Below are 13458 nucleotides of genomic sequence, written 5' to 3' on the forward strand. Positions count from 1 at the left end.
AGAAGTTTCTACGATGTTGCTTCTCAACGTCAAAAACTGCAAGCATATCAAACCAGTGCCTTGGCTAATATTAGTGAGTGGACGATTTGGAATTAAAAATTAGCATTCGCCAGAGTTTTATTTGAAATGATCGAGCCTTTTACAGGAGAAGCTAGAAAACACAAACTAAACACACACGATGGCGTGTATTAAGCTCCAAGCATGGATGTAGCTGTCTAGTTGCACTACTCAACATATCGTCCACGGATATCGCAATACTGAGGCCTCATTCCGCACATTGAAGGAAGTTGTCTAGCCTTCTGCATCATCTGTCCCTGGTATGCCTGTCCTTGCATCTGTTGCACCATCTGTCTAACGGCTTCACACCTGCACTCCTCACTCACTCCCCTCATTTCTCTACAACATTCCTGTAGTCCTTGCCTTGTTGGGTTGCTCTCCTCCTCCATGATATCATAACCTCTTTGTGATGATGATCGTAAATATTGTTGGCACCTATTCATACGCATTCCGCGCATTTGGCGTTGGCACCTTTGTGATTGTTGATTTTCCATACTGTCTTCGATCTCAGTGGTGACAGTAGTCCTGTAAATTGATGCCTCTACGGCAGCTACGACAAATAATGCGGTCAAAAGAACCCGCATGGAAGTAGTGATGTTGAACCTAGCCATTGTTATTGTTTGAACTGAAATGAAACCGGCGCTTGTAGGATAATTTCTGGTTTGCATGGGAAGTACGTGGTGTGACTAACATAGCACGTCGCCATGGTCGGTTTTAAAATTTCTGGTTTGCATGGGAAGTACGTGGTGTGACTAACATAGCAGGTCGCCATGGTCAGTTTTATTAGGTGCTCTCAGGAATCTTTCATTACACTCGTTTGTAATGCAAATGGCAAATGCAGTACCACTGAACTGATTTTGTTTCCTATGTAAAAAACTGAGAGTTTCCAGCCCTGTTAACATTACAAAAGAAGAAGAAAAAAAATACAAAGCAAAAAACAACGCCGTTGCCGGGATCGAACCCGGGTCACCCGCGTGACAGGCGGGAATACTCACCACTATACTACAACGACTTTGATGTTAAGTGGCAGGAATTTAACTTATAGAATTGGTATAAACAAATTTTACCTCGCACAGGAAATGGAAAGATGATGATTTGCTAGGTTGAAATGTTACAGCATATATTACCAATCGTAAAAGTTATGCTGGCTTTTTACTTCGATAATGTGTACGATTGTGTCGACTAATAACTCTTACCTAACCCAATCCTCATGATTAAAGTATTTAACCAACAAAAGTACTCTAATAATCACATCCCTCTGGAGCACAATTTACCTGTTTCCTTTTGTGTTGTAACTTTTAATTTACTCATGTCACCAAATTTGCTTGTTTGAGGAGCTGCAAATTATTTGATGTTGGAATAATTACACAAAAAAATGGTGGCATTGCAAATTGTTAAACTTGGTTAAGTTGTTAATAGACTTTGAACCTCCCTTTTTGCTCTGTAGTGATGAAGTTTTAATTTGATAAATACTTAAGTCCATATAGTATCACTACTTACCAATAAAATGTTTGTACTATTTGTGGATAATCTGGATATAAACACTTCTTTTTCTCTGTTATTTGGATTTGAGAACATTAATGTTTTTTCATCACTACCTCAAAATTAAACAATTTCATACCAACTCTAAAACAAAAATTCAAATAAAACTATTCATATCAACTCAATCTACCAGAAAAAATTTCATCTTTATAAATTTCATTTCTAACAAATATGGCATCCTCACAACAACAAAAACCACAACAAACACAACAACAATCACAAACAAGAACCACAACAAAATACACCACAATCACAACCAAGAAACACAAGAATTCGTGGTGTCAAGTATACGATGGATGAAGACGAGTCACTTTGTAGAAATTATGTATTATATACATTAGATGAAATCAATGGTATTTATCAAGAAAAAAAATTATGATAAGATTTTACAAAAGAAATTGTGAAGAAACCGGTAACACCAATAGACGTGATGTCGATGGGTTGTGTCATCGTTTTCACGCAATTTCAGCAGTCGTTAGTGAATATGTAGCTTTGATCACTCAAATATGGCGCAACAGAAGAAGTGGTGAAGGAGAACCGTATGTCGAACGAATATGTCGGGAAGAATTGCAAAGATCCCACATATCGAGCTTACAATATGAAACTTGTTTCACCATTTTGAGGGTGCTTAACAAGTCTAATCCATACTTGCTGGAAGTTTACCAAGTGCCTGCAAGATCACCACATGGTCCAATCTCGCAGGATTTTCAGAATGGAGGGTCTGATTCCTCACCTGAAGGAACTGGATCTCCATATACCGGGTCTCCAAGTAGTCAGGAACAACACAACATTAATCTAGACGTTAACATCAACGTCAAGAGAAAAAGAGGAGGGGGTCAGAAAGCTGCAAAAGCAGCGAGAGACGTAGCCCAACGAGCATTAGAAGGAGGTTCAAGTGAGTTCAACTATGATGATCACAAGGAATTCGAGATGAAGATAGAAGCAGATAGAGCCATGGACCGCGGCATTGCTATAAATAATTAAAAAAAAGTCGTCTTTCGCGAGAACAATACTACATGGATTGTAATCTAAACAAGTTACTCTCCTTGAACACTTCAAAGATGAATGAACGACAACTTGCTGCATGAACTAAGAAAATTGATGCGGCCGAACAAAAACAAGTCGCTGCCGAACAAAAACAAGTCCCTCAACAAACTGGCCAATATGTGAATGTGGAAGAAGACGAAGATGATGCCTCGGAATAAAACGAAGATGAATACAGTCTTGATAACTGATTTTAATTCTTGTTTAGTTAAGTTTAATTTAATTGTACTCGTTTATTTAAAATTATTTTAATATAATTGCCTTAATTTTAATTTTAAGTGTAGTCATTTAAACAAACAACTTTACATTAAAAAACATATTAATTAAAATAAACAAAACTAAATCGAAAATAACATCTATTTGCCTCTCCTTCTGCCTCTGCCTCGCCCCCGCGCACCGTCTCTTGCTCCTTTTATAACCCGAATGTGCCTAGTTAGATCTTGTCTTAGTTGTCCATAGATTCCCCTATTTTGGAGTATGTTAGTAGCAAGTCTATATTCTCTTGTCGGACGCCCATGCTCCACCACAAGATTCGGCCTCAAATCTTCATTGGAAAACTAGTCCAGGTTGGGTCACGTCTGGTTTCTTCAATGACCATGTTATGCAGAATGATACAAGTCAGCACAATTTATTTCATTTCTTAAAGATCAAAAAACCGTGTCGGCCCATGTATGATGGCAAACTTCCTTTTCATTATACCAAAAGTGCGTTCAACATCCTTTCTGCATTTCATTTGTTGGGTGTTAAAGTACTTCATATCCTTCGAAGTCGTCGGTCCAAAACCTACCTGACTATAAGCTTGAACCATAGTTGACCATTATGGACATAGTCTGTCTGCTAGATAATAACCATGAGTGTAGCGATGACCGTTGATGGTGAAATTACAGTGCGGCGCGATCCCATTCTTAAGATCTTCAAACAATGTGACTTGTATAAAACGTTGTTATTTGAACCCGGGAGTCCAAAAAAAGCATGCCAAAACCAACAATCATAAGTAGTTGAAGCTTCCAAAATTACAGTTGGTTTTGGATAATGACCCTTATATTGGCCTGCCCATTCAACTGGACACGCATGCCACGTCCAGTACATGCAGTCAAAACTACCTTAGCATTCCTGTAAAACCCTTCTCGGTGTTTTCTGCAGTTATTATTTGAACATCTTCCTAAGTAGGCTTTCTTAAAAAGGTTGGACCAAAATGCTCGACTATTGTTTTGCAAAATAATTTGAGATACCTAAAAGCGGTTGTTTTCCCAATGCGGGTGTAATCATACGTGTAATCCGCTGGTACTCGTAATATAGTATACGGATGGCCGCAGTGAGAATTTTCTCGGGACTAAAGCCTCGTACATGTCGTGCATAAAACTGATAATTAAATAAAGGTTGTACCTAATAAAGCTCGGCAATAATCTTTTGAGTCAAGTTGTGGCCCATGCAGAATCGTCGCTGAAAATCCTCATCGGAATAGACACAATCATGATTAAAATAATCATGCATCATCTTTTCGTGGTAAAAATGTCGATCTCTCCATATCCATTTTCTAGTCGCAACTTCATACGGATCTAAAGGCTTTGGTATGATCCCGGTTTGTAATTGAAACATAAAATTTCGCCTTCTTCTATCTTCATTTGCATTTTCATCCATTTGACGCAAAAACTCCATACACATTTCTTCCTATTCTTTATACAACATTTCATCCATCTCCATATCTTCCTCAGAAGAATCAAAATCAGAATTCATGGTTGAAAATTGAAAGCAATTGAAATTAAGAAAAGATTGACCAAATGAAAGATTGTTGTGAATTTGTGAGATCAAACTCGAGCCGTATTTATGGAGGTAGAAACTAGTCATTCCGGTGACCGTTTAAAAGTAGTCGTTGGCGGTCTTGATTAACACCGGCGGCTCTACAGCGCTCGCGTTTCTGCCAGGAGCGCCAGCCCTGGAATTACGAGCGTCAGCGTTTGAACGACGCGCGTCAGAGCCAGTACTTGGTCCTGGCGCTTAACGGTCAACCGCCCACTTCTTTTCCATAATGTAAAATCCTATTTGACCATCCACTTGGCTCAAGAAAACTTTTCATTTAAACATTTCCATAGAAATTTCCCTAAGGTTTGCAAATGTTTATTATGATAAATCCAATTTTGATGAGTCGATGATCGAGTGTGTGGAGTTGAGAGTACCTGAAACAGGTTTTTGGGTTTAACTGCATGCTAAATACGTGGAGGGACGAAAATAAGTACAATGTCTGGGATAGTTTTTGTTAGTTGTTCTTGTATATGAGTCAGGAATCATTACTCCAGACTAGGTGTTTGTCATGCACAATGCACTCAGTAACTGATTTTGTCATTTAATTCAGAGTAATTTGTCCGAAATTAAACTAATCTGCATGCCTTCTACAGATTTTAATACTTATTCAGCAGGAAAGTTACAGACCTGTCAACAGGTTGATCATCCAAATTTTTCGTGACCTTGAAACATGACCAAAATTCGGCACTGGTTGACCAAACACAATAGCACACATGAAACAACCAGAAAAGACATGGTTGTAGGTAGTTAGGTTGATTTTCATACTATCTGTATACTGTAACATTTTTATTTTAATCCATATTATATTAAAAACTAGTAGCTAGTTCAGCTGGTCATCCCCATTCCTCAAAGGTTGGTGTGTTTCAGGAGGTCCCAGGTTTGAGTCTCAGATGGCGCAATATTGCAGTATTTGACATGGAAGGTAGAGTTAGCTTGTCCCCCTTGCGACATAACCATCCCCCAATCGCTTCGGCTTCCTTGGCTGGTTCCTCATGAGGCTCGCTGGTAGGCTAGCACGGCAACCTGTTCAATTAATTTAGTAGTACGTTGTTGGAGCTTAGCTTGTTAGGCTTCCAACTAGTTTCATGTAATAACCGTTATCCAATAATATAATAACAATTAGTTTCATGTAATAACCGTTATCCAATAATATAATAACAATTAGTTTCATGTAATAACCGTTATCCAATAATATAATAACAATTATTTAAAATAATTATCTATGTTATGAAAAATTAGGTTTATTTCGTGTATAATTGGTAATTCATATACGAAATAGGGACTCTTTTTTCTTTTTCCAACCGAAATAAGTATTAAGTAAAGGGAAAATTAGGTGTAGGCCCAAAAAAATAATAATCTCAATGTCAGGCCCACAATTAATTTTAGGTACCGTGACACCCATAATTATTTCCGTGACACCCAAAATTATCCGAAATTATTAAGAATCAATACATAACTCGTTATGCATACTATTTTTCAAATATAATTCGTTATGCAGCCTAATTTTTCAGGGGTATAATTGGCTACGTAACTTGGATATAACACATCTAAAAATCCGTGCCTTGGAATTTTACCAATTTTATATCGTTGGAAATCTTTTTAAGAGATCTACACAACGAGTACAAGTAACAATATCTGTTTTTCACGAAAAAATCGGAGGTGATCATCATTTTAGGCAAATTTTTCGAAAACTTGATCCATAACCATTATTCAGCCACCAAAAAGGATGCATAACGAATTATGCAACCATTTTATCGACTGCATAACAAATTATGCATCTGCGTAATAAAGTTATGCATCTATTACAAGTTATTTATCCATTGTTTTGGTTGATTTTAGTGCGGACATAAAAAAATTGATGCATTATGCATCCATATTTACGTATGCATGTCAGGTTATGCATCTATTTGCTCGATGCATAAAAGATTGTGCAACAATTTTCTCAATGCATAATGCATTATGCAACCATATTTTCGGAAGCATAACAGGTTATGCATCCATTTTCATGATTGCATAACATATTATGCAGATATTATTGTATCTTTATGGTATGAATAAACCTGATTTTCAGAAGTTTCTCAATGGACCATGCATGTGATACTTGTTTTAAGGCTAAACAAACTCGTGCTAGTTTTCCTATTAGTGAGAATAAAATAAATGACATCTTCAGTTTAGTTCACTGTGATGTATGACGTGCGTACCGTACTTAATCTTCTTGTGGTGCACATTATTTTCTTACTATTGATGATGATCATGTTAGAGCATTGCTCGGTCGAACTCGCGTGTGTTGCTATCTCAAGCATGTTTGTCAATGTTAGTGATCAAAACTATAAGTCTTGATTTCTAGTCTTCTATAGCTAAGTCTCGAACTAGGATAGAAAGTGTAGTTGAGCTCAAGGACTTCATGGCGATTCCTCATACAAGAAGAAAAACTGCTCAAGGAACCGTTGGAACTTCTCGACAAAAAGGTATATGAAGACTTGAACTTATCTGTCACTCAAAAATCTATCTACTCTATCTCCTGCTTCTTAAGACAAAAAGTCGTATGCTATATATAGACTTAGATTATACACATTTGGTATTTCGATCCGAGTATACCTCGCCTATATATATCTCGAAATATGTGTTGGTAAGCGTTTCGCTTCGACCATGTTTATCTTTACCTAGTGACGAAAGTCATGGTATGTTTGAATCACTTTGAAAATTGCTTTGACGAGAAATGATGTAACAACTATATAACATCCTCTAAGAATGTTTCAATGGTTGGAATGAGAGTTTAGATTACACAACCAATGATGGACATAAGGGTAACACATATGTGCATAAGTCTTATTCCTTGAACCAAAGTTTGCGAACTTTCTTGATCAAGGGAAACCGGAAGAATGGCTTGTTGCCAAATCCGCGAACTGCCGAACTTATCATCCCGAGAAATTCTGCTGGAGTTGACAAACTTGTTACGTGAGTATCAGTCCGCGAACCGGCGGAAAGTCTTTGCCGAGATTTTCTGCTGGAGTTTGTAAACTCTGCTCGGTTGCTTAAGTCCTCGAACCTAGTGTGCGAACTTAAGAAGGTTATATATCTAAAGATGATTTCTGAACTTAAACTTATAAAGAATAAGGAATGCAAATTGCAAACCATGGCTATAAAGTTCATGAACCGATTCAAGTGAATCAAATCATCTTTGCTTCAATTGTGTCTTGTGTAGTACATAAGATTTCCTTGCAATTGAAAAACTCTCTAACTAGTTCATTTGAGTCACTTGAACTAGTTATAGTGAAGAAGAATATGGTTGGTATGAAATGCTCATATGGCTAACCTTTTGGTTAACTATTGTTGAACCAAGAATGTACACGTTTGGGTACGGTTAACAAACCTAGAAGCGTATATTTCATTTGTGTATAACAAGCTAAGTTTTCGATCTAACGGTTGAGAAATATTAGCTTGAATCTAAATCAGGTTTTCATCTAACGGTGGATATTGTTTGCTTTGTGACCAAGGCGAAACCCTGATTTGAAAGACTATATAAGGGGACATCTAGCAACTCTGCAAAACTAATCCCCACACCTCACGTGTTATACTAGTTTGCGTGCTAGAGTCGTTTCTCCTTTAACCTTTGGTTTTCTTCTTCTGAAACCAGGTTAACGACTTAAAGACTTCATTGGGATTGTGAAGCCAGACCGATACTACTTTTATCGTAGTTGTGTGATCCGATCTTGCATATTCTATCGTACGAGTACAATCAGATTGATTGGCTTGAGATTAATATCTCTGATAGGAAAGATATAAAAAGTAGTCACAAACATCTTCGTCTCATTGTTTGTGATTCCGCAACATCTTGTTTCACTACCATACGATTAAGATTGTTGTGAGGTGATTGATTTATCTAGGATGTTCTTCGAGAATATAAGACCGGATTATCAATTGGTTCTTGTTCACCTTGATTATTATCAAAAGACGGAACAAAAACTTTAGGGTTTTTCTATGGGAGACAGATTGATCCTTTGATAGACTTGTCTGTGTGAGACAGATTTGTTTATTGTTAAAGCCTGCGATTTTAGATAATCTAAGGGAATCAAGTGAGCAGTATCCTGCTGGGATCATAGGCGTAAGGAGTACAACTATACCTTGGATCAGTGGGAGACTGATTGGGGTTCAACTACAGTCCAGTCCGAAGTTAGCTTGGAGTAGGATAGTGTCTGTAGCGTCTTAATACAGTGTGTGTTCAATCTGGAGTAGGTCCCGGGGTTTTTCTGCATTTGCGGTTTCCTCGTTAACAAAATTTCTGGTGTCTGTGTTATTTCAGTTTCCGCATTATATTTTTTTATCTTTATAATTGAAATAATACAGGTTGTGTGTTAGATCATCAATTAGAGTAATCCAACCTTTGGTTGTTGATTGCCATTGATTGATACTTGGATATTGGTCTTTGGTACCATCCAAGTTATTCCTTATATTTGATTAGTACTCGCAGTTTCTGTTTGAGGAAATCAAGTCAAGAGAGAGAGATATAAACTCGTTGATATACTTTTAATTGATTGAGTCTTGTTGATTCTCTTAAAAATATATTAAAGTTTGTCCATACAGATTGCTAAGCGAAATATTGGGTGGTGTTGTTAGACCCCCTCTTTTTCAGATCATTCTCGTTGTGTTTCGGTTTATTTGATGGCGTACATAAAACTGAAGTGGTGAAAAATTTTCAGAGTTTTTGTGTTATGGCTAAGACACAATTTGATAGACATGTTAAAAAGGTTCGCAGTGATAATAGTACTAAATTTCATCTATTGATTCCATTTTTTTCTGAACAAGGAATAGAATTTCAAACTTCATGTTAGGATACACCACAACAAAATGGGCGAGTGGAACGCAAACATCGTCATATATTGAATCTGGCGCGTGCTTTGCGATTTCAAGCAAATTTACCTCTTTGGTTTTGGGGTGAGTGCATTCTAACCGCTGCTTATATTATTAATCGCACGCTTACTACCTTGCTCAAATGGAAAACTCCTTACAAAATGTTACATAGAAAGCCACCTATTTATACTCATATTCGAGTATTTGGATGTTTGTGCTATGCAAGTATTATCCCAAAGTGAAACCTAGATTATTATTCAGCTCACAAGTATAAAACCTGTGGAATCAACAAATTTTGAGACGAATAGAACTTTGATGATTTCTCGCTATCTATTGATCGATGGATCAAGCTCAACAAACAATCAACATCGGGATACTTGAGTTATCAAGGAAAGATAACTGGACCTGGCTTCACGAATCCCTATGAAGTCTTTGTAGTCACTAGCCCTAAAAGGGTTTCTGGAGAGGAAGACTCTAGATACAACTTGGACACACCAAAAAGTAATGTCGGGATTCAAAGATCCCAGTTGCTTGAAGTTACCTTTTCATAAACATTCAAAGCATAGGTTGGTTTAGGTTTAAGCTAACATAGCTTTGGAACCAAGCAAACAATATCCACCGTTAGATGAATCTTTGAATCTGATTTACATAAACAAGATATACACTTTGGTTATGTGAGACCGTAAACAAACCGTGTACAAAGACTATGTTCAACATGGTTAGCCGAAACTAGCCGGTATGAACTTAAAAGCTTAAACTTTATTTTCATGAACACATAAGACATTAACTCTGAGTTACAAAAATGTGATCAAATAAGTCTAGTGTTTTTAGATAATTGATCAAATGCTAATTATCTCGTAGAAATAATTTAAACACACTTGAACATATAATCGGCATGGTTAGTAGGTGTACAAATACCATTACCGCTCGTGAGTCGGTTCAGTAACAATACGCGTACCAGTTTGTAAACTTTTAACCAAACCAAAGTTCCGGAGTTCACAGAACTTTTTAGGTTTCATACCGGTTTGGAAACCTTAAGACTGTCGTCGGTTCCGGAATTCACAAAAATAAATCGGTTTGCAAACCGGTTTGGAAACGCTGTCGAGTTCAGGAACACATAACTGTTTTAATTTGCCTACTGGTTTGGATATTCACCCCGGTTCCGTAACCACAGTTCAAGAATGGTTTGCATACGAGTATGCATACCGATCCGGTTCACGATTTAAACAAATTTTCATATAATGTACATAAGAATATGCGTATCGCAAATATGTAAGTCGATATATATAGATACCCCTCTACGTGTACGAGTACATGTAATAGGGGTTCATACATAACAGTTTTCCCGGTTTGTAAGACTGATACCATTGTCTTGTATCTGAATCTATAGTAGTTCTATATTTTTCTCTAAATCGACTCGAAACATTCCCGAATAACATCAATGACACATATCACTGCTCCAGGCTATTTTGGAATGATAAAACTTGAATCATGATTTTGATGCCAAACAATAAATTTTACTTAACCGAAATTCATCAAGCATGAACAAATGTTCATTAAGCTTAGTCATTATATTTCGAGAATTCTGCTAACTTGATAATTAGTTCTCGGCTCGAAATTCTTGTTTGTGCATACTAGTCTAATTAGTTATGCGACATCGTCTCAAATGATAGAAAATTGAATATAACTTGAGATATATGTGGTTCAGTCTCCACTTATCTTTTGTTGATGAAGTTCTCCAAAAGCTTCGGTTGATCTTTGCCTTCGAACAGTAGAACGCAATGATGACTGTCGTGATCCACTGTTTATCAACTACATTTCTATCCTAGTCCAAGACTTAACTAATTGTGGACTAAAAAACAAGATATAGTTTTGACAACTAAATTTGACAACGAGCTTGAGATAGCAACACTTGTGAGTTCGACCGAGCAATGCTCTAACAAATATGTAAGGTTGAATACGTAAATATTGATTCAATGTACGTTTTTACCCTTGAATACATGTGAAGTGATAGTTGATATTGAAGGTCATATTAGTAATATCAGAGTTACACCAAGCTATTTTGTCCTTTTGTGACCAACTAAAATACCTCTTTTCTTTATATTAGTCTAAGATAAGATAACATAAACTCCTTTGGTCTAAATATCAAATCAAGATAATGATTGCGGAAATAACCAATATTGATGAACAAGCTTTATACAAACAACTTTATGCAAGTAGACAGCTTGTTCGATCATTCTAAAAGTCTTATGTTTATTAAGATAAACAGTTTATGGATCCCAGAAAATCAAGTATGCAAGAAGTAACATAAATATCATAACCAAAAAGAAAAGTCTTCAATCTGTAAAGTAACCGTTGCAAATAACTTGATTCCACTATTGATTAACACACGCATAGCGAAGTTTTTGAAATGATTATATCGACATACCTATAATCACTTAGATATGCCCTAGTCAATCTTCAAACAAACTTGAATAGCTTTATATCAAAAGATAATGACCATAAATAAACAAGATTAATCCCCCGGAGATAGATAAACCGATAGTTCTTGGTCAAATAATAGTCCAGGAAAACAAAAATATATAGTAATGCAATTTAATATCCCGGCAACATAACTACTAAAAGCTTCTTGATCCTAAAGACTTGAAACGAAGGAAACACAAGATGTTTCACCTCATCGGATTACTCATATATCTTAGAAAGTTGCATTCCAACACAACTAATCAGAGGTGTGTGTTCAAGGGATAAGTTTGTAAGAATACCAGACACCCTATTCATAGAGTGATGACCAAGGGTTGTGTTAGAGCACTGCTCGGTCGAACTCTCAAGCGTTGCTATCTCAATCTTGTTTTTCAAGTTTAGGTGAACTAAACTATAATTCTTGATGTCTAGTATACTTATTGTTATGTCTCAGATTAGGATAGAATATGTAGTTGAGCTTTAGACTTCACGACGTTTATCGATTGAAGACGAAGATCTACTGAGGAGAGCTTGGAGGAAATTCATCAACAAAAGGTATGTGGAGACTAAAAACTTATCTATCACTCAGAAGTCTATTCTATTTTATCTCCTAATGAGACTAAGTCGTATAGCTATATACACTTTTATATTATACACATTTGATATTTCGTGTTGAGTTTATCTCGCTTATATATTTCTCGAAATATGTGTTGGAAGATTTTTGCTTTAGCTACTTTCATCATTATTCTTGACCAGTTTAGTTGAAAAAAATTTATTTTTTGGAAACTAAATAATAAGTCAAAAGATGATCATGTGAAAATTGCCTTTAAACATCTTACATGATTTGTGTGAGACAGTCATTTGATGTCGACTCGGAATGTTTCGTATTGATCATTCGATCACTTGAAAATTACTTATAATCTAATAGTTTGTGTGAGACAGCTATTGCCATCTTCTAAGGATGTTTCATTGATTGAAATGGGAGTTTAGAATAATTAACCACTGTTTGGATATACCACAGTATGCATACCAGTATGCAAACTGTTGTGGTGTGATTCAGGTCCGGAAACCAAGTCTGCATACCAGTATGCGAACGGTTTTAATTGTTAAAGTCCGGGAACCAAGTTTGTATACCAGTATGCGAACGATTTCACCTGAGTTAGGTCTGGAACATGCATACCGGTTTGCGAACTGTCGTAAAAGCCCAAAGTCCGGAACTTAAGTTTGTGTACCCGTTTGCAAACTGAGTTGGTTAAAGTTGTGCAATCAGTTAAGTATCATTTCATATTCATGAACAAATACATTTATAAATTAAGGAATGCAATATTTGCAAACCATGGCTTAATGTTCATGAATTGATTCTTGAATAAGTACTTTGTACATTCATGAATCAAATCCGATTTTGTTTCAATTGTGTCGTGTATACTTCTATGAGAATATAAACAATTGAACAACTGTATGAGTAACACAATTAGATTCATTTGATCATCATTTGATCTAGAAGTGTTAGATGAATGTGGTTAATACAAAAGTTTTCATATGGATAACTTCGGTTAATTATTGTTGAGCCAACTCAAGGTACGGTTACCCATATCTAAATGAAAGTATATTTCATTTGTGTGTGATAATCTAAGACCAACTAATGGTGGAGAGATATTTCTTTGGTTTTAAGAAAACTTAGCTTGAATCTTAAATCAGGTT

General features: G+C 36.2%; 1 protein-coding gene and 1 non-coding gene across 2 annotated transcripts; both read right to left on the reverse strand.

Annotated features, from left to right (window-relative positions):
- Window positions 1–224: 224 nt before the first annotated feature.
- On the reverse strand, window positions 225–668 carry LOC113291289 (2S albumin-like). The gene has a single exon (XM_026540841.1). The coding sequence runs from the start codon at window positions 666–668 to the stop codon at window positions 225–227; it is 444 nt and encodes a 147-aa protein (XP_026396626.1).
- A 330-nt stretch (window positions 669–998) lies between these two features.
- On the reverse strand, window positions 999–1069 carry TRNAD-GUC. The gene has a single exon. It is a non-coding gene; the product is annotated as a tRNA-Asp (tRNA).
- Window positions 1070–13458: the final 12389 nt, after the last annotated feature.

Source organism: Papaver somniferum, chromosome 6, assembly GCF_003573695.1.
Source record: "Papaver somniferum cultivar HN1 chromosome 6, ASM357369v1, whole genome shotgun sequence".
Classification (NCBI taxonomy): domain Eukaryota; kingdom Viridiplantae; phylum Streptophyta; class Magnoliopsida; order Ranunculales; family Papaveraceae; genus Papaver; species Papaver somniferum.

What these genes read in the sequence shown, in the direction of transcription:
- LOC113291289 (XM_026540841.1), bottom strand. Translation starts at nt 668, where the DNA reads ATGGCTAGGTTCAACATCACTACTTCCATGCGGGTTCTTTTGACCGCA.